We start from the raw sequence: 27,107 nt of genomic DNA on the forward strand, positions 1-27,107 counted from the left end.
AGTTGGCCAGACAGTCCGCCCGTGTGTACGCGGCTTAAGGGGTAGATCTGAAATGAATGGAAGCTCTGCTGTTTTTTTCATTCAATCATGTGTAAGCTAAAATGCTGTTTTTTATTTTCCTTGCATGTCCCCCTCGGATCTACATCGACTTGCAGTGCAAAGTGGATTTTCCTTTAGTAAATAACCACCATCTCCTGCTGGGTCAACCATTAAGAACTCTCCCAAAAAATCATATCCCACTGGTATCTTACACCCGTTAGAGTAGCTCAATTCTACCCCTTCTAGTCCTCTCTATGCTGGCACAATTGTGGTTCTGTGGGAAATCTCTAACATATACTCTGGTTCTATAATGCCCCATACACACAATCGGAATTCCTGCCAGCAAAAGATTGAGAGCAGGTTCTCTATTTATAATTATAAATTCCGATCGTCTGTAGCAATTCCGACGCGCAAAATTCCTACGCATGCTCGGAAACAATTCCACGTATGCTTGGAAGCACTGAACTTCATTTTTTCCGCCTTGTCATAGTGTTGTACATCACCGCGTTCTTGACGGTGGAAAGTTGAGAGAACTTTTGTGTGACCGTGTGTATGCAATGCAAGCTTGAGTGGAATTTCATCGGAAAAAGCATCCAAGATTTTTCAGATGGAAATTCCGCTCGTGTGTACGGGGCATAAGAGTCTCACAAGCTTTTGGAACCTAGTATTTAACCTCATCTCCTCCATCACAGGCATACTAACCCAGCCTTGGCCATCCTAAACCTAGAAATTGAAAACTTCCCATCCAATTTTCATTTGACGGTAGCGCACATACTTTTAGATTCCAGATCCGTAATAACCAGACACAGGAGGAATGACATTGCTCCTAATCTGTCTGAGGTGGGTTACCTCCATTAACCTTACTTACAAGTATGAAAAATTGCTATCACTACGAGCTGGACGGATAGTTAAGTTTGATTATTCACGGAAACCATGGTACTCATGGGTTAACTCCAAACTTTGTAAATAATGCCACTGATATAGTTTATTCGGGTTTTGTTTCTATTCTGCATAGACCCTTGTAATGTTCATGTGTTAGATATTTGCTGTACGTGATTATTTTATACATTGTTCTGTATACCTTATACTCTTAAGCTGCATACACACTATCAGATTTTCTGCTGATTTTTTCCTTCAGATTTACCAAAACCATGTAGTGCAAGGGCCTGCCTGATTGCATACACATTGAAACTCCTAATGTTTGACCTCATATTATATGGTTTTGGTAATTCTAAAGGAAAAAAATTGCAGAAAATCTGATAGTGTGTATGGGGCTTTACACTCTGCTTTTTCACTTGTACTCACGTATAAAAACGAATAATCTATTATAAAAAATAATAATACATTCTCAAAGAGTAATCTCTCTATTGGAAACCTGAGCAGCAGTAAAAACCTGATACAGGTTCTAATCCTTCCCCATTCCAACCCAGACTATAATACAATTCTCTGGCTGGACATGCACAACGTAAGCTATTATTATCTTTTCACTAAAGCATGTTTAAAGTGTTTGGTTCCTGTTATTAACAATATCTGGTATCCAATACTGACCGCCAAAACAGCAACAAATATTGACTAGAATTTGCATATATGCAAACAAAGTTATCTAGTTTCTTTCATAAAGGACCTCCTGACCAGAGCACTGCACATAATATCAATGTGAAAAAAACATCTAGTTCAAGTTATATTCCACAATGATCCTTCACAATAGATTGCATACTTGTTCAATATACTGTATAAGGACACCGGGATGATTTACCAAAGGCAACTAGACTGTGTACCTTGCAAGGGCAGTTTCACTCTGCATGGGCATTTGCTCCAGAGCTTAGTAAATGAGGAGAAGCTCTACTGACTTTTATCATCCAATCATGTGCAAGCAAAAATGCATTTTTTTTTCCTTGCATGTGATTGGGTATTCTATTTGCCTTTATTAACCACTTCCCGACCAGCGCACGACGATGTACGTCGACAGAATGGCACGGGCAGGCATATTGGCGTACATGTACGTCCAATATTCGTTGCCGCCGTGCCATCGGGAGCGCGCCACCGGCGGCGCGCTCCCGCGCTGGTCGGGACCCCCGTGAGTCCGGTCGCGGGACCCGCGGACTCGATCGCCGCGGGCATCCCCGCGATCGTCTCACGGAGCGGCCGAATGGAGGAAATGCTGTATAAACAACGTTTTTCCATTCTGCCTAGCAACTAGTGACGCTGATCTCTGCTCCATGTGATTGGAGCAGAGATCAGTGTACACTAAATGAAAGCCCAACCCCCCCACAGTTAGTAACACACCCCTAGGAACACTTAACCCCTACACTGCCACCCACTGGTTAACCCTTTCACTGCCAGTGTCATTTACACAGGAATCACTGCATTTATATAGCAGTGATTACTGTATAAATGACAATGGTCCCAAAAATGTGTCAAAAATGTCCGATGGGTCCCCCACAATGTCGCAGTCACAATAAAAATCGCAGATCGCCGCCATTACTAGTAAAAAAAAAAATAATAAAAAATTATTAATAAAAATGCTATAAAACTATCCCTATTTTGTAAACGCTATAACTTTTGTGCAAACCAATCAATAATCGCTTATTGCGATTTTTTTTACCAAAAATATGTAGAAGAATACGTATCGGCCTAAACTGAGGGAAAAAAATGTTTTTTTATATATTTTTGGGGGATATTTATTATTACAAAAAGTAAAAAATAATGCGTTTTTTTCAAAATTATCGCTCTATTTTTGTTTATAGCGCAAAAAATAAAAACCGCAGGGGTGATCAAATACCACCAAAAGAAAGCTCTATTTGTGGGAAAAAAAGGACGTTAATTTTGTTTGGGAGCCACGTCGCACGACCGCGCAATTGTCAGTTAAAGCGACGCAGTGCCGAATCGCAAAAAGTGGTCTGGTCTTTGACCAGCAAATTGGTCCGGTCTGAAAGTGGTTAAAGCGGAGGTCCACCCTAAAATGGACCTTCCGCTCATCGGAATCCTCCCCCCCTCCGGCGCCACAATTGGCACCTTTCAGGGGGGAGGGGGGTGCAGTTACCTGGATAATCCAGGTAACTGCACCCACTTCCGGGATAGCTCTCTGCGGAAAGGGGGGTAGATTACGCCCCTTTCCGCAAGTGCCCGCCCCTTTCCGCAAGTGCCCCGCTGCCTGCTGGGAAAACACACAGATCCCAGAGGCAGCGGGGACCGTCCTTATTGCGCAGCGCGGCTCGCGCATGCGCAGTAGGGAACCGGGAAATGAAGCCGAAAGGCTCCATTTCCTGATTCCCATACCGGCGGCAGCACCCGAGAAACGATCTACAGATCGGCTTCGGGTGCCGACGTCGCGGGCGCGCTGGACAGGTAAGTGTCACTATTTTAAAAGTCAGCAGCTGCAGTATTTGTAGCTGCTGGCTTTTAAAAAAAAAAAAAACGCGGAGTCCCGGCGGACTCCCGCTTTAAATTCATTTCTCTATCTCTCATTAGGTTTAACATTAAAGTTTGGGGAGGTTAAGAGTTGATATTAATTGTAAAGTGTTACCGGTGGTTTTTGTGTTATTGGCTCACTTTAGGGCAAGGGTGCTCAACCTGTGGTCCTCCACCTGTTGCCAAACTACAAGTCCCATCATGCCTCTGCCTTTGGGAGTCATGCTTTTAACTGTCAGCTTTGCAATGCCTCATGGGACTTGCAGTTTTGCAAAAGCTCAAGGCCCAGGGGTTAAGCACTTATGCTTAAGGGCAGGGGTCTTCAAACTATGGCCCTCCAATTGTTCAAGAACTACAATTTCCATCATGCCTAGTCATGTCTGAGAATGTCAGTGTTTACAATGCCTCATGGGATGTGTAGTTACGCAACAGCTGGAGGGCCGTAGTTTGGAGATCCCTGCTTTATGGGATGGTTAAGTGTTAGGATTAAAAAATCAGATAGGGAAGGGTCAGACACTCAGAAGGGAGGGAATTAAGGTAGGAAATGGTTCCAGCAGCATATGGTTAAATACTCAGGTAGGAGATGGTCAAGTGTTCAGGTAAAGCATGAGTCTCCAACTTTTCTAAACAAAGGACCAGTTCACTCTCCTTCAGAGGGGTATCAGGCTGTAGTTTGTGGGAGCAGAAAATGTTCCAGCATCACTGGGAGTAAAATGATGGCTTAGTGATGAGTGGGACTAACTAATAGCCCAGGATTGGTGGTCAGTAGAAGGAAAAAAAATACCTTGGTGTCAGTGGAAAGAACAGTACCCTATTGTTGGTGTGATTGGGAGAAATAGCACCCAGCTGATGGTATCGGTGGGAGGAATTGCACCCCATCGTTGCTCTCAGTACAAGGAATAGTGCTCCATTTTTGGTATCAGTAGGAGAAATAGAGCTTCTTTGTTGGTGTCAGTGGGAGGAATAGTGCCTTATCATTGGTGCCAAAGGGAGAAATACTTCCCCATCATTGGAATTACTGGGGGGAATAGTGTCCCGCTGTTGGTGTCAGTGGGAGGAATAGTGTCCCATTGTTGCTGTCCATGGGAGAAATAGCACCCCATTGTTGCTGTCAGTGGGAGTAATAGCATGCTTTCATTGGTGTCAGTTGGAGAAACACTTCCCCAACTTTGGGATTACCTGGGAAATAGTGTCCCATTGTTGATGTCAGTGTGAGTAATAGCACCCTGTTGTTGGTGTCAGTGGGAAAAACAGTGCCCCATTGTTGGTGTTAGTTGGAGGAATAGTTCCTTCTCATTGGTGTCAGTGGGAGAAATAGTTCCTCATCAATTGAAGAAATAATGCCCCAACGGTCAGTTAAAAGCAAGCAAAGGGCTACATCCAGTCTGTGGTCCACAGGATCCACTGAGACAGAATTTATGTAAGGTAAGGTTATTTTTTTCAGGTAGTTTATGGTTACGTTTTGAAATAGAATATGGATAAGTGTTAAGGCATGGTGGGGTCGGTGGACAATTGTGTGGTCATGCAATGCTGTACACAAATAAAATGTATGTCCTTTTTTTTGGTGGACAATCAGACAGTAACTGACACTTGACACTTTTTGGGAACCAGTGACACTAATATAGTGATCAGTGCTAAAAATATGCACTGTGACTGTATCTGGAATTTACACTGCCAGCTGTCTAAATACTCAAACAGTGACTTCATCTGATTGGATGCAGTTACTGTTCAGCCAACAACTTTCCACATGGCTCTTTCAGTTTTTCAATCAAAGTTTGTTGAGCCTGCAGGGCTATTCATGGCTTAAATTTTGGCAGGTTCAACAGGAATCAACTCGAGATTCAATTCATGTATGGCCAACTTTAGAGTTGTTTCACAGACACTCAATGCAATGAATGTCAAAGTGGGCCTGGCAAAAAAGCAGATGGTGGCTTTGTTTTACACTGGTTTCAGTGAAAAGTTGGCTGAGTCTATGTCAGCTCTAAATTTTTGTATTCAGGCCTTATTATTGCAGAGGCCAATCATCATAGATGTTATAACCATCAGTGCCAAATAAAAAGCACTGCCAAAAATATAGAGTTTATTGGTGCCAAAATGTCACATGCCAAAAATGTTTGTGCCAGGTATTGCATACTAAAAATTACCATACCAATCTTTAGTACCTGAAAAATCAACATACTGCAGTGGATGGAATACCAACAGAACAACAAACCTTGCCAACTGTATCTCCATCCTATTCCTCTAATGATAAAGAATACTAATTGCTTTCACAAGAAATAGAGGTTCCCAGTTTATATATACATTCATTTCCAAATGTATTTGCCAAAACCTATTAGCTGACTAAATCACTATGTAGACCAGTAATAGTTCCTTCAGAGGTTGGTCCAGAGGTTGATAAAGGTTCCTTGAGCTGTGCCTAACTTGCATGCCAACGACAATGGGCAAAGGCAGCAGCACAACACTGACTATATTTTAGTTGCCTGTAAGGGTGGCACTCTGACCACCACTGTAATGTTTGCATTGACCCTATTGACCACCAATGTAACCGGTAGTTTTCCAATTGACCTACAATAAATGTATTTTAGTAAGGGACCTCCGAGACCTCAACATTATTATAAGTGTTCATCTGGAATAAAAAGATTGAGAGAGGCTGGTGTAGACAGACAGAGCTGGGCCCTTCTGTCATTGCATGATCTACTATAGCTATCATTTTGATTGGGTTGTGATTATCGAGGAGACAAATAATAAGCAAACAGTAGAGAGTAATAATCCGTAAAGATACAAAAACCTGAACATGTGAAATGAAGTAGCTGTGCAATCTGCTCTTTTCATGATAAAAGGGTATGATCTAGTAGATCATCCGCCAACGGGTGTGACATTGAGTGCCTTCAACTGCTGGAAACCTTTCGCATAACCCGCTAGTACAGTGGTTCCTTACAGTTTTTTTTCTCCACAGGAATCCCTAAATTAATTTTCAGGTCTCGGGGTATCCTTACTAAATCGAAATTATTGGGGGTCATTGGCAAAAATGCATCCTTACATTAGTGGCCACTAGGAATAATGCAACCCTTACTGTGGCAGTCAGTGCCACCCTTTCAAATAGCTAAAAAGATCATCAATGTCATGTGGTTGGTGGTGTTGGATGTGAAAGTATTCAAGTACAATCAGATGGGAAGTCAGTCAACCACAGTTTGAGGAACCCCTTAGCAACCTCTGGAGGAACCCTAGGGATCCATGGTGCACTGGTTGAGAATGGGAGAGGGGGGGGGGGACTGGAGACAGAGCAGATTGGCTGTCTCCCCTCTCATCCTGTGCCAGAGAGGAGAGAGGGAAAACTGTCAATGATGGCAGTGAGCTGTATGAGAGAGACACTCTCAGCTCAGAGACCTGCTTGGGAGGCAGGCAGCATTGATCGATGAGCACTGATAGGTGGCACTAATGGGCACTGATCAGTGGGATTGATAAACACTGATAGGCTGCACTGATGGGTGGCACTGATGGGCATTGAACACTAATAGGCAGCACTATAAACACTGATGCGCAGCATTGATGAGAACTGATAGGTGCCACTGATAGGCAGCACTATAAAGACTGATAGGCAGCATTGATGAGAACTGATAGGTGCCACTGATAGGCAGCATTGATGAGCACTGATAGGTGGGACTAATAGGCAGCATTGATGAGCACTGATAAGTGGCACTGATGGGCATTGATCACTGATAGGCAGCGCTGATGGGCACTGATAGATGCTGATAGGTGGCATTGATGAGCACTGATAGGTTGAACTGATGGGCGTTGAGCACTGATGGGCACTGATAGATGCTGATAAGTGGCATTAATGGGCATTGCTAGGTGGCACTGATGGGCATTGAGCACTGATAGGTTGCACTCATGGGCACTGATAGGCAGCATTGGTGAGCACTGATGGGTGGCGCTCACAGGCGGATATTGATGAGCACTAATAGGCGGAATTAACAGGCACTGATAGGCGGCATCAGCATTGCTGAGCACTGATAAGTGCCACTAATAGGCTGCACTGCTAATAACCAGCAAGCCTGTTTATATGTGATCAGCTGATCACATGGTAAAGAGCCGCTGTGATTGCACTTAATGTACATCCCGGGGGACACGTGGGAGGCAGGGTTCTGGGAGGATGTCCATGGATGCCCCCCCAAAATTAGAAGCCCATGGCTCTGATGGAAGGGTGGGCCAGGGGGGCCCATCATGATTTCTTACACTGGTGCCCTGAAGGTTCTAGTTACGCCTCTGATTAGCAGATTTAGATTCACTAACAAATTGAAGCCAAACTAAAGCTCACACTCCAGTTACAGTAGCAGTTTCTTCCTTTTGTGATAAAGGTTTTACATAAATACATAAAAGCTGATCATTTTAAGCACCCCTGTCAGAGGAAAATGGTTTGTCTCAACACTCTGGTACATTTGCAGGACAGTTTGCTCTGTTAAAAAATAACAGACTTACTGGCCGGATAACCAGGGGAAAATAAAGGAAAGGAAGCCTAAAAAAAGAAAACGAATACATCTAAGAATTGATAAGCTGCAATATAATAAATGTTTGCTTTTAGGTTTAATATAATTTTATTATATTGCAACTTACTAGCCACTGGATGTAGAGACTGCATTTGTTTTTATTTTTCAGGCTAAGTGTGTTTTCTGCAAGTACAGAAAATACCTGTTGATCGTGAAAGAAATCCATTTTCCGTGTAACATCCTGTTCCTGTGCACTGAACTGAAATCTCAAACAGTGCTATCAGACTTCTCAGCAGTGTTTTGTGAACTACAGAACACCTTCCGCTATGTCAGGGGTCTCCAAACTGCGGCCCAGGGGCTGGATGCAGCCCTTTGCATGCTTGTATTTGACCCTTGGGGCATTATTCTCCCCACTGTCACCAACTATGGCATACTATTCCTTCCATTGATACCAGCAGTGTTCATTTTGACATCAGATTTCAATTTTGTTTTAGTTATAGTCTTTTAACTAAAATGCCATTCTAGTTTTAGTCGTATTTTAGTCATCTGAGTTGTTTTCGTTGTATTTTAGTTGACTAAAATCTCCAGTACATTTTAGTTGACTAAAATCTAATGGGTTTAGTTAAATTTGAATGCATTATTTCTTTAAAATTGCCAAATATTATATACTTCTGGAGTAAAAATCAAATAACATGTTATTATTTATGGTATTAAGGTTTGAACATGCACTACAGACACAAATTTAGCCGTTGACGTTGTGATATAAATTCAATTTAGTTTTAGTCATAGGGGGTTATTTATGAAAGGCAAATCCACTTTGCACTGCAAGTGCACTTGGAAGTGCAGTCGATTTAAATCTAAGGGGTAGATCTGAAATGAGGGGAAGCTCTGCTGATTTTATCATCCAATCATGTGCAAGCTAAAATGCTGTTTTTTATTTTCCTTGCATGTCCCCCTCGGATCTACAGCGACTTTACTTCCAAGTGTAGCTGCAGTATGTAGCGTCGGGCTCCTGAAGAGCACCCGCTATGTTTTTCAAAGTTAAACCTTTACCCAGACTACAGTTTGGTTTGGGTCTATTTGTCTAAATTAGACTTTTGTGTCAGTCTGACTGGGCTGTTCAGCTTTGGTCAGGGGGGGGGGGGTGCTGCCTCTGAAGGCAGGCGTGGAACTATGGTCTAGACAGGCGTTTCGATTACTCTCTTTCGGAGCCAGGTCAGTGGGAGTGGCCCTCCCGCTGTGCCCTCTGGGAGAGGGTATTTAAGACATGGATGTCACGTGGTTCGGGGGTTCCGGTCCAGCATGAAGTGTTGCGTACTTGGTCCTGGTCCTCCTGACCAGCCCCCAGGAAGGCTATGGCCTGGGGTGCGGATCCACTCGACTTTAATGTCTCGGAGCTGGCTAGCCCAAGGCAGGGAAGCTAAAGGAGGATTCTGAGGTGGTTGGGTGCTGTCTCCAGTTCGGGAGAGACCCATTGTACTTCAAGCATTCCAGGGGAGGACTCTTTAGAAGAACACCACGTGTGAGATTGGTTTTCTTAACAAGAGCCTGGAAGGGCTGAAGTGACCGAGACAATCCGGTCTTGTTGATATCGCCAAGTTGGCTGAAAGATCCAGGTATCCTACAAGTGTTCTACAGCTTAGTTTCCCTACGTGTTCTGCAACAACGTCAGTGATAAAGACTTTGTTCCTGAGTAAGCACCTTGTTGGCTGCTAGGCCTTGTGAGAGAGGGACTGTCCAACCTGAGTGTTCATCCAGCTGTGAATGGCTATTCTCAGCTGGATGAGAAGTCAAAGTAAGCAAGTTCCTTAACGTTTTTGACTTTGACATTGAGAGTACCTGAACTTCCTTTCCAACCCTCTGATCCCAAGTTAAAGACTGTTCAATGGCTGAAGTTTACAAATAAAATCCATTCAACTGGATCTATTGTAATTTCCAAGTTACTGAGTCATCTACCAAGGGACATCCCCTAGACGTGCCATAAGAAGAAGCGGGAGGGAACGGTAAGCCCAAAAATGACCAGCAGCTCCTTCGGGCGTTAGTGCTACAAGTACAAAGTGGATTTTCCTTTCGTAAATAACCCCCATAGTCTTTTGACTAAAATACCATTTTAGTTTTAGTTGTATTTTAGTCAATTGAGTTGTTTTAGTTTTAGTCTTATTTTAGTTGACTAAAATAGTATTAATTTAGTAGACCAAAATATTTTAGTCAACAAAATTAACACTGGATATCAACAATGGGACAATATTACACCCCCTACTACCAATGATGGGGCATTGTTTAATCCTGCCGACACCAGGACATTTTTTTCTCCCACTGGTCAAAGTCCAGCCCCCCTAAAGTTTGAAGGACAGTAAAATAGCCCTTTTTTTATTTTTTTAGAAAGTTTGGAAACCTCTGCTCTATGGAGATGAGAAAAGGAGGGGTAATTATAATCCAAATCTGGAGAGAAGCCTAGGGTGACTATGTTTCCCCCGATACAGTATTGAGTGAGGGTTATCAATGTTATCCTGTCACTGGCAGGATCACCATGTGAGAATTAGGAAAAAAAGCCTGAAAAAAAGAAAACGAATGCAGCCAACACATCTAAAGATGGGTAAGCTGTGATATAATACTGGGAAGACTACCCTGCAGTCGAGCGATCTGAAAGTGAAGCTTGAACTGCTCGTGGAGCGCAGAGTGGAAGGGATGACGTTGATGGCGGTGCGGAGAATGGTCTATGTGGACAGCTTTACCCCAGATGCCTGCATACTTAGGTGTGCCTCTTTTAATCATCAACCATGTGAGTTGCTAAATGTTGTACCTTCATTAAATGTAACCATATTGCTACATTTAGAGGCGCCTCTCTTCTCTTTTATGCTCAGTTGTGACATGACGCTTCTTTATCAAGACATCGTTTGTTTATCAAGTCAAAATGTATTAAAAAAATTTTCCGTGTCTTGCAAAACGCTCTCAAACCAAGTTACTCTCAATCCAAGGTTTTACTATATTTACATTCACATCAGTCCCTGCCTTCACGGCGCTTAGAATCTAAGGTCTGCAACTCACATTCATTCATACATATGTAGCCGGGAGCAGACTACGGTTATCTGACTTTTGCAGACTGTCTATTACTATTCTAGCCTTGCTCCTATTTCCCCCTAGTGCTGCATCTCAATCACTGACATCTCCTGAAGCACAGAGAAAGGCATTGTGGGCGATGTAGTCCTCTGGATAGGCATTGCCGATCTTGCAGAAATGACTGTGAACTGCAACTCCCAGGAGATTGTCTGCTCTGCAGGGGAATTGTGGAAGAGACTATATAGGGATCTGCGGACGTGGCTCATGCTCTCTGGCTTCCTGGATCTCACCGTGTGAGCACCATTCCACTGCTGTGTAAGCAGATTGTGGCCTAGCATGCGATACACAGCCTGCCGCTCCAGCCACAGCGAGTCCAGCCGTCGCCCGCTGGCAGAAGGACGACCTGCAGCAGCGCTGAACACTGCGGAGCTAGTTCACTGAATTAGCAGACTGACCCTTGTTCTGCCCATCCGTTTGTCGGTCCTATCGGGAGGCTTCAAATTGGTGAGATGGCTTGTGCCCACAGATCCCATTGCCCTGCTAAGCACTACACTTCCAGCACAGTGCACATGTGACATTTGCTTGGATTACAAATAGTATTGCTATCAACTGGGATTTGCTATTTTGCATTGTTCCTCATCACTTTTCTGTAGCCAGGAATCTTCGTTTTATGAGCTCCAACGTTGCCGGGGAAGACAGTGCAAGGCCTTGCTTTTAGGACAGTGTTGTTAGTACTCGAATTCACCGCTTACACACGGCTCTGATGGTTTTCCCGTCGGAATTCCACCAAACTGTCTTGCCTACACACGGTCACACCAAATTCCAACAGTCAATAACACTGCAACATACAACACATTCAACTGCAGTCTAGCAGACATCCCGGGTATAATAAAGTTTGAAAAATGAAACCATAAATTATAATATAATAAATAATTATAAATAATTGTACCAAATAATAATATAACACTAATAAAAATTATTCAATAATGTAATCAAATCAAAAACACTGAAATTTGCTCAGTTGCAGAATTGTCACTGTCATTACTTTTCAGTATTTGATGACGGATCTCCCCACAAATCGCTATCCCTCAATTCTGCGAGTGATTCCAATTTATTATCGCTGTTTTCTAGCTGGTCTAAAATCATTTTTGATGTAAAGGGACAGTTTTGGTTGCTATGGACAATCTCCAGTTTCCAGGCATAAAGAACAGTTTTTATTATATAAAACTGCATGCAGGGCACTGGGCAGACCACTAGGGACAAAGGGGATGTGAAATATTTACATACAGCAATGTAATCTGTAAGATTACATTATACTGTATGTAATGTGTGTGTTTCACTTTTTGAATTTGACACCGATCTCCGTCCCCGTGTGTCGCAATGCTCGCAGGGAACGGAGATCGGCGATGTGATAGATCGAGCGAGACACGGCTCGATCGTACAGCGCGGGGACATCGCTGGATCCCAGGGAGAAGGTAAGTAAACCTCCTCCTGGATCCAGCGATGCAATCCCGAGTCTGGCTCGGGGTTACAGCTTTTGGTATAAAAATTCCACCCCGAGCCAGACTCGGGAACACCGTCAGGGGGGTTAATGCTTCCGAGCATGAATCAAATTTTTTTCGAGCATGCGTCGAAATTTTGCATGTTGGAATTGCATTGCATTGCACACGATCGGAAAATCCGATAGAAAGGTCAATATAGTATAAATCTCTCATTAGGATAAAGGTATTATAAGTCGACCCGGGGGTTCTCCTTTAAAGTAGACACACCTCCTTATATCTATTGATGGCTTTCATACAATATCCCATAGTGATTGTGTATATTGTTGTCATTCATGTGTCATTGCTAATTGTTATTGCTACAAGTGTTATTTCAACCTAGCCTTGGCTGATTCAAGGATTTGGCTGAATTATTCTCGTTTAAACCTCTCATCTATAAAAAAAGGAAGGAGGAAGTTGAAACTATTTGCGTTTTGGCTGTGTGTCATTTAAAGTTATACACAACATGTCCGAACCTAGAGTGTCATAGGAGCTTGAGAGTTTGCAGGGTCATGGTGGCATAAGAGAACAGGCATTATCAAGCAACCCATCAGGGGGCAATGGTACACATACTAGGGCCATATTACCTACCAGCATGTCTTTAGAATGTGGGAGAAAACCAGGGTACCCAGAGGAAACCCACACAGACAGAACATACAAGCTCCAGGCAGGTAGCACCGTGGGTGGGATTTGAACCAACGACCCTAGTGCTGCTAGGCGGAAGTGCTAACCACTTAACCACTGTGCTACCTTCACTATGTAGAAAGGATTGCGGTAAAGGCTGTTTCACTTAAAGGGTTCCTTTCTCCGGCCAATTCTAGCACTCTCCTCATCCACCCAGAAGCTCTGGTCTGTGGGCAGAGCCTTGGAATCATCATGTACAATACTGGGACATTAACCCCATATTGTACATTTCAGAGGCTGGTGTGCGATCAGAACCAGGGGCAGCTGTATTGACAGGAATATGGGAATAAGGTAAGTATGTACTTCTTAATCCTTTGCCCTTAGACTAAGTGAACCCTTGCAAGAAGTGGGTCCTTACTGCAAGGGTTGATTTTTAAATTTTCCCTGGAATTGAGCTTTAAACTCAAAGTTCAAATTGGCTTTAAGGCAGCCCACTGATTTTGAATGCACGCATAGACCAACATAACCCTTGCAATGTGGTGTGCTGCAGCACTTGTCCATTGTCTGCTACTGTAATAGTGCATTGGGGTGCCCCAAAAACCCAATAATATTGACACCGCTCAAATGCCCCAATCCGACTGACTGGCTACAATGTTTGCAGATGCTGGTCGGGCTGAATACTATTTCGTAAGACAGATTGCGGGAGATTTACGTAAACTGGTGATTACAGAATCTGACGCAGCTGTGCATGGTAACCAATCAGCTTCCAAGTTTTATTGTCCTAGCTTAACTGAACAAGCTGAAGTTAGCTTAATTGAACATTTATAAGTAAAGTTGCTCTAGGGAATATCCACTGCAGCAAATCGGATCATGCTTTTCTGTTTTTTTTTGCCTTCCTCTGGTGTATATAATATTGAATGATTCCCCCTCCCCCCCTCCCTTTTACTGGTTGAACTAGATGGACTTGTGTCTTTTTTCAACCAGACTAACTATGTAACTATGAGCAAGCTGAAGTTAGAAGCTGACTGGTTCCTATACACAGCTGTGCCAGATTCTGCAGTTTTAGTAACTCCCCCCCATTGATGACTACAACAAAAAGGCACCCATCAGCACATTGACTTGGCATATAGGGAGCGCCCCTTAGTAAAAAATGGCTTCAGCTTGGTCTCCTACCCATGGGAGAACCACCTCTAAAATGTTTCTCATAGTAGGGGCTTAATAATAGAGGGCATCATAGAGCATAGCTCCCAACTTTTTGAGATGGGATTGAGGGACACCTATTAGCAAAAGTATGTAGGCATAGGACACACCCCCTGCCACTCCCCCTTAAAGGAAAAATTCGATAAACCCACAAGTGCTTTTTATATCACTACTATTCCTTTATAAATTTACAAATGCAGAAATTTTGAAAGGTTTAGCACTGGGAAACACTTTTTTTGAAAGGTAAATAATGCATTTTATATACAACTATATAGATCAGACCAAAATGAGGTGGAAAGAGGGATGGAGGGATTTTGTTCCAAAGCAGGGACAGTTGGGAGCTATGTCGTAGAGGTACGATTAAGCTCTTACTGGGTGAAACATGTGAACGGTGGTTCTCCCATAGGTGGGAGACCAAGCTGAAGCCATTTTTTCCTAAGAGGTGGTTCACTATATGCCATGAATTACAAAAAAGAACCGCGCTGTCCTAAGTATAAACTTAGGTCGTGTATAATCCCAATAACGAATAAATCGAAAATTTAATTACCTCAATTCGTGAAATTGTATCAGTAACTAATATCTCAAAACTTAGATCTAGTGATAAAAAAATTATGTGTAGGATACCGTCTGTAACTAGAACCTAATAGGTGTAAATGAATACCCCATAAGTATTAGCTCACAGATAATAATAAACAAAATAATACATATAAAGGAACAATTTAAGTGTTGTTGACAAATTACTAATAGTCATATAAATTGTCCCATTAGTTGAATCAGTCCATGAAAAGAACACCACCACGTGTCGGAAATATGATTATAACTTATTCGGAATTTCCAGTAGTTCGACAACTGTGAGCGTGCACCACCACCATAGATAAAGATGGCTCCTTACCAGATGTTCTAAGATTATATGCTCTAAACGTCAGACCAGGCTGTAAATATTCCTCAGACATCCATAGGTTCCACCATAGGTCAAATGGTTAAACAGTCAGGTTCCAATATTTGGCAATAACCCGTCGGCCATAAAGAGGAGGAAAAAGCTCCAAATAGTGTAAAAACGTTTTATTAAAATATTAAAAACAAGAAATGCACTTACAGAGAGTCAAGCACAATGGGGCATGTCACAGTAGGTAGCGCCGGCCGGACGCGAATCCTCCACTCCAGTACCCTTTCTCCAGTTCGTTTGTTAAGAGGCAATGAATAGCGTGTCACACCGCCCGACGCGTTTCGTGAAATATCACGTCTTCTCGGGGCTCGAGCCCCGAGAAGACGTGATATTTCACGAAACGCGTCGGGCGGTGTGACACGCTATTCATTGCCTCTTAACGAACGAACTGGAGAAAGGGTACTGGAGTGGAGGATTCGCGTCCGGCCGGCGCTACCTACTGTGACATGCCCCATTGTGCTTGACTCTCTGTAAGTGCATTTCTTGTTTTTAATATTTTAATAAAACGTTTTTACACTATTTGGAGCTTTTTCCTCCTCTTTATGGCCGACCGGTTATTGCCAAATATTGGAACCTGACTGTTTAACCATTTGACCTATGGTGGAACCTATGGATGTCTGAGGAATATTTACAGCCTGGTCTGACGTTTAGAGCATATAATCTTAGAACATCTGGTAAGGAGCCATCTTTATCTATGGTGGTGGTGCACGCTCACAGTTGTCGAACTACTGGAAATTCCGAATAAGTTATAATCATATTTCCGACACGTGGTGGTGTTCTTTTCATGGACTGATTCAACTAATGGGACAATTTATATGACTATTAGTAATTTGTCAACAACACTTAAATTGTTCCTTTATATGTATTATTTTGTTTATTATTATCTGTGAGCTAATACTTATGGGGTATTCATTTACACCTATTAGGTTCTAGTTACAGACGGTATCCTACACATAATTTTTTTATCACTAGATCTAAGTTTTGAGATATTAGTTACTGATACAATTTCACGAATTGAGGTAATTAAATTTTCGATTTATTCGTTATTGGGATTATACACGACCTAAGTTTATACTTAGGACAGCGCGGTTCTTTTTTGTAATTCATGTGAGTAGGTATATTTTTGGGTATACAGCAGGACTGCAGCAGTATTAATGTGTGCACTAAGACACATTTTTTCGTTTGTTTTTCTTGTTTTCTTTTGATTGATAGTTGGTAGCGCGATTTTTTCACTAATTTATCTCACTATATGCCATGGCAGTGTGCCGATGGGCACAATTTTATTGTGGAGCATTAGGATTTCATGCAAATAAATGCAACTCCAACTTCCTCACCTTACAGAATTCAGGAAAAAAAGTGAGTAAGAAAGAGTATTAACACAAAAGAACAGTAATACTGTATAGGCATAAAGGTAAAAAGGTCCAGCAATGACACAAACAATCCAACACCAAGACATGCAGAAGTAAGTCATGCAATTACACTACCTTCTGTGCACTCCACTGCCGTATTTGTCCTTTGCCTCCCATGTCCTTTTATTTTAAAAGAAAAACAGAATTTAATGTTTGCTTTGGTTTATTTTTCTTTAGATTAGATAACACTTTTTTATACTAGCAACAGTTATATGCCATTATCTGGCATCTATAGTTTCCCACATTAACTGATCTGAATTTGTAGTACATATCAAAAAAGGCAAACAGATAAAGATGTTTTACCAGTAAAGTTGGCCATACATGGCTCAGTTCTGTTTGGTCAGCCAGTGGGCTGAATGAAAAAAATGGAACCGATTCCCCCATCCACACAATCAGGTGTATGGGAGAATCCTCCTCACTGCACTACTTTATGTTGACACCTGGGCGACACCTCCACTGTCAGTATTTGCAGATCAGCTCTACAGGCTTTTTTTTTTCCAATAGGTCCATTCAAAAGAAGATGATCGATAGATTGATTTCTGTTGAGAGACAGTGGCCACACACAGATCATAATTCAGCCAGGAGGGAGGTCTTTCTTTGATTCAGACCCCCTCACATGCTCTTTCTCTCCTCTGGTACAGTAGCTCTGAGCCCAGTGTTTGAAAGCTCGACCCCTGTGATGGTGAACAGTAACAGCTAGGAGTCTCTTAGCAAAGTCCTAGGAGTTTTCCGCTCAGGCTTCGGGAGGAGTGTAAATGGCCTACAACTACCTACAGTATAGCAAGGGCATTATCCAACTTTGGTCATAGTTGCACAGTTTGCTTTGATCTAAGGACGTGCCTTTCTGCATAGGCAGTTTTTTTGGTAAAGGCCATAGTCACACAGACACCCACACACCCACTAAAGTCGTTTGGTCAGAGACAAATTAATGAACAAAATTTCTTTCTGTTGTGGAAGGAAAAAAAACAACATTCATACAAACACAGGGAGAACATACAGAGACAGGCAAACAATGGGAACCAAACCCAGAAGACCCTCTCTACAAGTCAAGAATGCCATTTAAGCACAATGGTATTTGAACTGTTGTACTGGAATAAAAGAAGCAAAGAGTTCATGAAGACAACCTCAACAAACATCACTAAATATGAGTTTAGGTATTGTTCCTGATATCAAAGTATTTTTTATGTGTATATATGCCATGTAACTCATTTACTACCAAGGACATCTAAAATACTTAATGGAAATCATGAGATTAAAACAAGCTCCAAAACTGCAAGCTTTATTTAAATGTCACAATCTCTTCTTTTTTTCTTTTTTACTCCTTAAATATTAACAGATTACATAGTAGGTGAGGTTAAAAAAAGGCACCAGTCCATCAAGTCCAACCTATGTGTGTGATTATATGTCAGTATTACATTCAACCCTACTGAAAACCTTTGTGCTAAGATGTGAGCCAGGTCTTCTGGTCCAACCAGGGTAACCATTTAAAACTATGAGGCCCCCTACAGCCTACACCCCCAGTGTCTCCCCATAAGTGCCCCACCCTATGCCCAGTCTCTTCTTATACACAGCAGAGGGTTGCTGCAAGAACAGAGGTTGGGAGATACCCTAGTTGCCTATGTGCACACAGTTCAGTGTTCCTTGCCAGGGGCTTGCATCCAGATCCCTGGCTACCCATTCCTTGAAAAGAGAGTTAAAAAATGGTAACTTCTCACCCCTATGTCCTACCAATACTGACTTGAAGCTGGTAGGGGGGTACTGGCTGTAACTTTTTACTGGGCCCAGGCTCCATGGAATCAAAGGTTGACCCGGTACAGGAGTAGTGCAAGTATCTTCCTATCAGCAACCCTGCATCGAACACCAAAACTTGTTTAAACGTTCAAACACGCTAACAAATCTTTTAGAAAGGCTTCCTAGAAAAGGGGAGGCTGTTATAGCCTTGGGAAAAGGGGAGGGGGCAATGTTCAACAAACATGCAATTATACAGTATGTGTAATGGTCAGGTGCCCACAAACCATCACTCCCAATGATGTCAGTTTTGATAAAACTAGTAGGGTGGAGTCTACGCTCCACTTACCATGCCAGTTTGTGATCTGCAGGGGAGTGTTTGCACACTTACAGTATATGGACACTTTTCTGGATTTATTATCCGGTTTTATTCATTAGACACTAGCACGGCAATCTTTTGTTGTTTTATATAGTATAGTTCACCTGAAGGTGTGTTAGAGTGCCATTTAAAACAAAGGTGTGCATTTGCTGAAAGAAAGATATCACTATCGGGGTGCCATTCTGAGAAAAGATGTACATGTGCTCAAAAGAAGACCTAGCACAGTTGCCGACACTCATGCATGCTCATTTGTGTAACAATTGGCACAATTGTATTAGGATTGTGCCGTAGCGTGATTATGCGTAATCGTGTGGGTGTGCACACTGGAGCACGCTCAAACACACACGCTCACACACACCTTAAAATTGCCACCAAACGTCCTATACAAGGATGACAGGAGTAACCAGAGATTGATAGATGATCTTCTGCTTACCCGTACTCCTTGCTTCTGTGTAGACTTTTTTCTTTGGACCTCCCGCTACTGACTCATAGACATGTGCATTCGGTTTCACCCGAATGCATTTTGTCCGAATTTCGGGTATTTTCGTTATCGTTTTAACAAATGATAACGAACGCGCAGAATCCCGAAAACCGAAAGATCCAACATAAACAAACGCTTTATTTTTGTTTTTGCTGTGACAACAGTTCGATATAGATAGAAGATTCGACATGACGCTGACAATAGCAAAAGTTTCCATTGAACCTGTGGTCGAATGTGCCTAACCTAACTCTATTAGTCTAAGATTATTCGACATAGAGAGAAAAGATTTGACATACAGAGAAAAGATTCTACATTATAGAGACAATAGCAAAAAAGGTTGAATGTGCCTAACCTAACTCCATTAGCCTAAGATTATTCGACATAGAGAGAAAAGATTCAACATGAAGATTCGACGAAGCAGTCACCGCGAGTGGACATTTATGATCAAATGCTCCGCCCATAGGCTATAGAAGAATTCTAATGTTGGTTGACTAGTAATAATAATTAATAAATATAATTATTACTAGTGTCATACATTAGAATTCTACTATAGCTGGTAGGCAGAACATTCAACCAGAAATGTACGATTGCAGCATTGTACAGTTTAGCTGCTCCTTTCGAATCTTCTTAGAACATTGGACAGACACCATAAGCCTTCAATGACAGATTCGACCTTAATTTTGGATTTTCAGACGAATGCATTTTTTAACAAAACAAAATAAATAAGAACGAATTTCGGGAGTAACTAAATAAATTTATTTTTCGGACGAAAACGAAATTCCGAAACAAAATATTTCAGTGTGCACATGTCTACTGACAGCTTGTGTCTGGACCTTCCTGCTGCCTGACTCCTATCTTGATCCTGTCTTGCTTAAAGGGCTTTGACTCTCCTGACCAACTGTGTATAACTCTGGCTTGCTATCCTGACTATTCTTTTGCCTCCCTGCTTTTCCCATCTATGATCTCGGCTCCATTCCTGACTACGCTCCTGCCTCTCCTTTAGCTTGATCATTTGTGTATGACTTCAGCTCTGAACCTGACTACGCCTCTTCAGTCCGGCTCTGCCAGTCTGACCGATCTCCTGTCTCGGGTGCCATCTTGCTTGTGGTTCCTGCCTCAGTCCTGCTACACCTCCAGGGGTTACAGAGGTCCTTGACAGACCATCTGACGACTACTCAGCAAGCACCTCTGCAAGTAACCTCTTAGCGGATATAACTAAATGGCACCAATGCTTCTATGAGCCTTGCACTCCCTGTTCTTCTCACCTCCAAGGAGGTTTGGTGTTTAGCTGCAAGGGAAGCCCTCCCATCAATCCAACCTCCAGCCAGGTTTGTGACAAGGCGATTATTTTTATCGTCAACAAAAGTGAATATCCACATTAAACATATTCCACATATATGGAGATTCCCTTTCACTCACTTAGGGATATATTAATTCAATTGAAAATCTTGCTCCGGGCCCATTTTTGACTGTGCAGGCTCCATAAGATGAGTTTGACTATTACCCCGGCCTGTTGGCTATACATGCACCAGTCAAAAACAAGAATTGTTTTTTCAAGTTGTGGACTTGCCCCACTATAGTTTCATATTGGCAAGGTGTACTTCAAGTCATTACCTCTACAACACAATTGTCAATCCCTCTTGAGCACAGATATTGCCTGCTGGGCTTATTGGAAGATTTGGCACCTACAGTGGCAATGAGGACTCCCCTCAGTGTCTTGCTATTTTATGCCCGAAACTCCATTACCATAGGCTGGAAAAACCCCTCATCACCCATGATTCATTTCTGGACGAATTTAGTTATCTCCAAACTTGCCCTTATATCAAGCAACTTCTAGCAACAGAGGCTGTCCCCGAAAGGTTCAGAAAGTATGGTTTAGTTGGATAAAAAAATCCTTTCAATGGCATGTCTGTGGATGACTGATTTAGATAAACATTTACCTGGATTTAATTTTTCATAGTTCTCATAGTGGGTACTGTTTTTTTTTTATATACATGCTTCATTAGCTGCTCGAGCCATGCACTTCAAGCCTAATACTCATTGTATGATTTGTATTTTTACTGTATTTTGTATTTAAGACCTTGCCCCTGCGTGGCCTACTTTATTGCTTTTTCTTCGTACACTGACAGTAAAACTTAGTAAAAAAGAGATCCATCTAGTGGCCAAATGTGTTATTTTCCATGTAAAATCAATAATTTACACTCGAACAGTACATAATATAGCCTGTTTATATTTTCTTTTTGCCCCATTTACTCAGAACAAACATAGATGCACTTTTCTTGGGCAAATGGCAATTCTTTACAAACCCAAGATTCTAATGAAAATCCACACACCAAACGAATTTAACAACTTATGCCGCGTACACACGACCAGACTTTTCAACATCAAAAGTCCGACGAAATGATTCCGGCAGACCATTCGAACGTGTGTGGGCTGCAGCGGACTTTTGATTTGCAAAAGTCTGACAGACTTTAGAAATGGAACATGTTTCAAATTTCTCCGACAGAACTCTGCCGGACCCAGTTCCTACTGAGAAATCCGCTCGTGTGTGTGCTAGTCTGACGGACAAAAACCGACGCTAGGGCAGCTATTGGCTACTGGCTATGAACTTCCTTATTCTAGTCCGGTCGTACGTCATCGAATCCGTCGGACTTTGGTGTGATTGTGTGTGGCCAAGTCCGTTCATTCGGAAAGTCCGTCAGAACTCTGTCAGAACTCCGTCAGAACTCCGTCGAAAGTCTGTCGGACTTAGTCCCTCGAAAAGTCTGGTCGTGTGTACGCGGCATAAGGAAAAGTACTTGTGAATACACTTGCACTCTTGCACACGATCATTATCATACAGATTCATTTTATGGTAAGTTAATTCCAGTTGGCAGCAATAGAAGGTTGATTTGTAAGAGAGGAAAAGATAAAGCATTATAATCACTTGCTGCAGACAATGGATTAAAAATGTATTAAAGTTTTTAGAATAAACCTGGCATTTGCTCAGAGATTAGTGTAACAAGCCCTATGCATACCATTCCAACAGAAGGAAAAGTGTTATGAACTGCACAAACGTTACTAAAGATCGGCATATTATTTCTCTGTGACTACAAAATGTTTACAAAAAATGAATTGACACCAAGGCCACAAAAAGAATGGAAAACGTGTACTGAAAGAAAATATGGGGGCTGTCTTTTTCTAAAAACGACGGTACTTTCTAAACTTTCATGCCTATTCATGCCAATTTTTTGCCTACTTTCTGCACCACTGACTAAAATAAAAGAGCCTATCAAGAGTGCCTATCAAGAGTTCTGATTTCACTGGCTGTATGCTTGTTTTGGGTTTGTGGCTTAGAAAGTATTGAATCCAAAGCCTCGTACACACGATCTGATTTTCCGCAGACAAAACCTTCGACTTTTGTCCGAAGGCATATGCCTGGATTTCGTCTTGTATACAAATGGCAAGGAATTGTCGGCCAACAAACACGAACGTAGTGACGTACTATGTGAATTTTCAGTTCTTTAGCACCACCCTTTTGGCTCCTTCTGCTAATTTAGTATTAGGAGAAGTTTGGTGAGTGTTGATTTGCATTTTTCAGTTCGTGCCTTTCAGTTTGTGCTTTTCAGTTAGTTTCTGAACCAGTCATGTTGCGGAATCAGAGGAGATAACGTGTTATTTATTATTGGCCATTGAGTTATTGCTTTGAACCAAGTCCAGTCCAGGAACAGGAGGAGGAGGATTTCTTGGACCAAAAATTGGTTGCTTTATTAATCGTGGCCAATTATGTCATATGCCTTTGCTGCAGAAGCTCCAGGAGGATTTATCTCCGGATGACGGACCCCTGCTTTCACCAACTTTGGCATTGTTGACCCCCTATATTAAGAAGCAGGACACATGCATGAGGCTTTTATTTTATTTTTTGGTTGAATAATAATCATTTCATTTGTTATTTTTTCTATATTTTTGGATGCATAGAATGCACTTTTTGGTTGAGTTCTGTTGGCAGATAGCATGTCTAATGTTATTTGTTTTTTTTTTAATGCACAATAAAAAAATTGTGGAGAATAATACTTGGCTATGTGTTTTAGGCCTCATGCACACGAGACGCAGTTAAACGCGCGTTCAGATGCAGTTGGACAGTTTTTTCAACTGCCCCTGAACTCATTCAATGTTATCCTATGTGTCCATGCACACAGTCCCGTTTTTTTCCGTTTTTATGCAGTTGCGTTTAGTCTCGTTTTTCCAGAAGCAAAAAAATGCGTTCAGAAACAAAAATTTCCACGTTTCAGACGCAAAACGCGGCAAAACGCGGTAAAACGCGGCAAAACGCCGCTACCGCGTTTAGCCGCGTTTGCGTTTATATGCGTTTTTAAAGGTGACCTTTTTTTTTACATTAAAAATCTCAAAAATGATTGCAAATGATGAAAAACCATTAGAAAAATATTTTAAACAATTGCAATTGCAAGTGGACAATCCACAACTTGTGGCAAGTGACATGGCAGGTGGCAAGTGATGTGGCAAGTGGACAAACCACAACTTGTGGCAAGTGACGTGGCAGGTGAAGTGGCAAGTGACGTGGAAAGTGGACAATCCACAACTTGTGGCAGGTGACGTGGCAAGTGACCTGGCAGGTGACGCGGCAAGTGACCTGGCAGGTGACGTGGCAAGTGGAAAATCAACAACTTGTGGCAGGTGACTGGCATGTGACGTGGCAAGTGGACAATCCATAACTTGTGGCAGGTGACGTGGCAAGTGACGTGGCAAGTGGACAATCCACTTGTGGCAGGGGACGTGGCAAGTGACGTGGCAAGTGGACAATCCACTTGTGGCAGGGGATGTGGCAAGTGACGTGGCGAGTGGACAATCCACAACTTGTGGCAGGTGACGTGGCAAGTGGACAATCCACAACTTGTGGCAGGTGATGTGGCAAGTGATGTGGCAAGTGGACAATCCACTTGTGGCAGGTGACGTGGCAGGGGACGTGGCAAGGGACGTGGCAAGTGGACAATCCACAACTTGTGGCAGGTGATGTGGCAAGTGATGTGGCAAGTGGACAATCCACTTGTGGCAGGTGACGTGGCAGGGGACGTGGCAAGGGACGTGGCAAGTGACGTGGCAAGTGGACAATCCACAACTTGTGGCAGGTGACGTGGCAGGTGATGTGGCAAGTGATGTGGCAGGTGATGTGACAAGTGGACAATCCACATCTTGTGGCAAGTGACGTGGCAGCTGACGTGGCAAGTGACGTGGCAAGTGGACAATCCAAAACTTGTGGCAGGTGACGTGGCAGGTGACGTGGCAGGTGACGTGGCAAGTGATGTGGCAAGTGGACAATCCACATCTCGTGGCAAGTGACGTGGCAGGTGATGTGGCAAGTGACGTGGCAAGTGGACAATCCACAACTTGTGGCAGGTGATGTGGCAAGTGACGTGGCAGGTGATGTGGACAATCCCCAACTTGTGGCAGGTGACGTGGCAAGTGACGTGGCAAGTGGACAATCCACAACTTGTGGCAGGTGACGTGGCAGTTGACGTGGCAAGTGGACAATCCACAACTTGTGGCAGGTGATGTGGCAAGTGACGTGGCAGGTGATGTGGCAAGTGACGTGGCAAGTAGACAATCCACAACTTGTGGCAGGTGATGTGGCAAGTGACGTGGCAGGTGATGTGGCAAGTCACGTGGCAAGTGGACAATCCACAACTTGTGGCAGGTGATGTGGCTGGTGACGTGGCAAGTGGACAATCCACAGCTTGTGGCAGGTGGCATGGCAGATGACGTGGAAAGTGGACAATCCACATCTCGTGGCAAGTGACGTGGCAGGTGATGTGGCAAGTGACGTGGCAAGTGGACAATCCACAACTTGTGGCAGGTGATGTGGCAAGTGGACAATCCCCAACTTGTGGCAAGTGATGTGGCAAGTGATGTGGCAAGTGGACAATCCAAAACTTGTGGCAGGTGACGTGGCAAGTGACGTGGCAGGTGATGTGGCAAGTGACGTGGCAAGTAGACAATCCACAACTTGTGGCAGGTGATGTGGCAAGTGACGTGGCAGGTGATGTGGCAAGTCACGTGGCAAGTGGACAATCCACAACTTGTGGCAGGTGATGTGGCTGGTGACATGGCAAGTGGACAATCCACAGCTTGTGGCAGGTGGCATGGCAGATGACGTGGAAAGTGGACAATCCACATCTCGTGGCAAGTGACGTGGCAGGTGATGTGGCAAGTGACGTGGCAAGTGGACAATCCACAACTTGTGGCAGGTGATGTGGCAAGTGGACAATCCCCAACTTGTGGCAAGTGACGTGGCAAGTGACGTGGCAAGTGGACAATCCAAAACTTGTGGCAGGTGACGTGGCAAGTGACGTGGCAGGTGATGTGGCAAGTCACGTGGCAAGTAGACAATCCACAACTTGTGGCAGGTGACGTGGCAGTTGGACAATCCACAACTTGTGACAGATGACATGGCAAGTGACGTGGCAGGTGATGTGGCAAGTCACGTGGCAAGTGGACAATCCACAACTTGTGGCAGGTGCCGTGGCAAGTGACACGCTAAATACAAGTACACTGCAGCTCTCACAGCTGCTGCTACTCACTCTGGTCTCACAAAATTGCTGAAATAGTTAATTTTTGAGCTGGGGAGGGTCTATGATGTTAGCTTAACTAAACGCTTCTAGACGCAAACGCGGTAAAACGCGGTAAAACGCCGCTAAATCGCGGTAAAAATCGCGGCAAAACGCGCGTTTCTAAACGCCGGTTTCAACATGTGTCCAGCAGCGTTTGCATCTGCGTCTCGTGTGCATGAAGCCTTACTTCAAATGACAGTTTGGGAGTAGGCAAAAAATACAATGTAAAAAATTGACAAGGGACACCAACATAGTTGTATCTTTGATCTTAAAAACTACAGGATAATGGTGTTGTGGTAACTTGCTCAAAAAAAAAAAAAAGAAGCATAATAATATTATTCTTGATAACACTAGAAAAAAAAAGCCTTTGAAAATTGCCACGTCACAAATGTTAATTGTCCATTACCAATGCTAGTTTACAAGACCGACTGCTTGTGGCTCGTCCTTGCTTCCGAGCATGCGTGTTTGTACTTCAGACTTTTGTCCAATGGACTTGTGTACATACGCTCAGAAAATCCATTAACAGACATTTGTCCGCAGAAAATTTTAAAACCTGCCATCCAACATTTGCCTGTGGAAAATCTGACAACAATTGTCCGATGGATCATACACACAGTTGGATTTTCCACCAAAAGCCTGTCATCACACACACGTCAGAAAATCCAATTGTGTGTACGAGGCTTAACATTTAAAATGTGGACCTGAACTCAAAAATTGAAGATTTGTTATGTTATAGATGACAACTGAAAATTTGATAGTGGTGGTACTCTGTGGTACCTCTTGCCTTCAGCTCTTCCTGAAAAATAGCAGGGTGCTTCCTGTGCCTACTGCACTTTTGTTCTGTAGCCTAATAGCTTTGTATCTGCAATGTGAGATCATCTAAGACAGCGGTCTCCAACCAGTGGTTCGTGGACCACTGACGGTCCATGACATTTTGGTGGTCCCCAGGGATTCTGCCGCAAATCAACATTGTGGTGGATGTATAATGGCAATGTTGTTTACAGTGTTGTTTTCAATGCATGCTGACAGAGGGGCAGAGAGCTGGAGTATTGTGTGTATAAGGCAGCAGTGTGATCCAGGGGGAGGGGGGCAGAGAGCCGAATCACCCTGCCGCCCCTGACTGCTAGTCTCAGGATATACGGATTAATATTTGGTGACATTACTACTGTGCTGCTCACTGTTCTCCTTGCTGGAGAGGAA

At 43.0% G+C, this 27,107-nt stretch overlaps 1 protein-coding gene across 3 annotated transcripts in view; it reads right to left on the reverse strand.

The window, feature by feature from the left end:
• MALT1 (MALT1 paracaspase) overlaps positions 1–27,107 on the reverse strand; it is a 183,101-nt gene that overhangs the window by 58,665 nt on the left and 97,329 nt on the right. For 2 of the 3 annotated variants that reach the window (XM_077462918.1, XM_077462917.1), the window contains one exon: positions 16,790–16,834. The exons of the other annotated variant lie outside the window; for it this stretch is intronic. In XM_077462918.1, coding sequence (XP_077319044.1) covers positions 16,790–16,834 — 45 coding nt within the window. The remainder of the gene's footprint in view (positions 1–16,789; positions 16,835–27,107) is intronic. 3 annotated transcript variants of the gene reach the window in all.

This window comes from Lithobates pipiens, unplaced genomic scaffold (assembly GCF_037356315.1).
Source record: "Lithobates pipiens isolate NorthernLeopardFrog02 unplaced genomic scaffold, aLitPip1_a1.2 Scaffold_3, whole genome shotgun sequence".
In the NCBI taxonomy this organism is placed as follows: domain Eukaryota; kingdom Metazoa; phylum Chordata; class Amphibia; order Anura; family Ranidae; genus Lithobates; species Lithobates pipiens.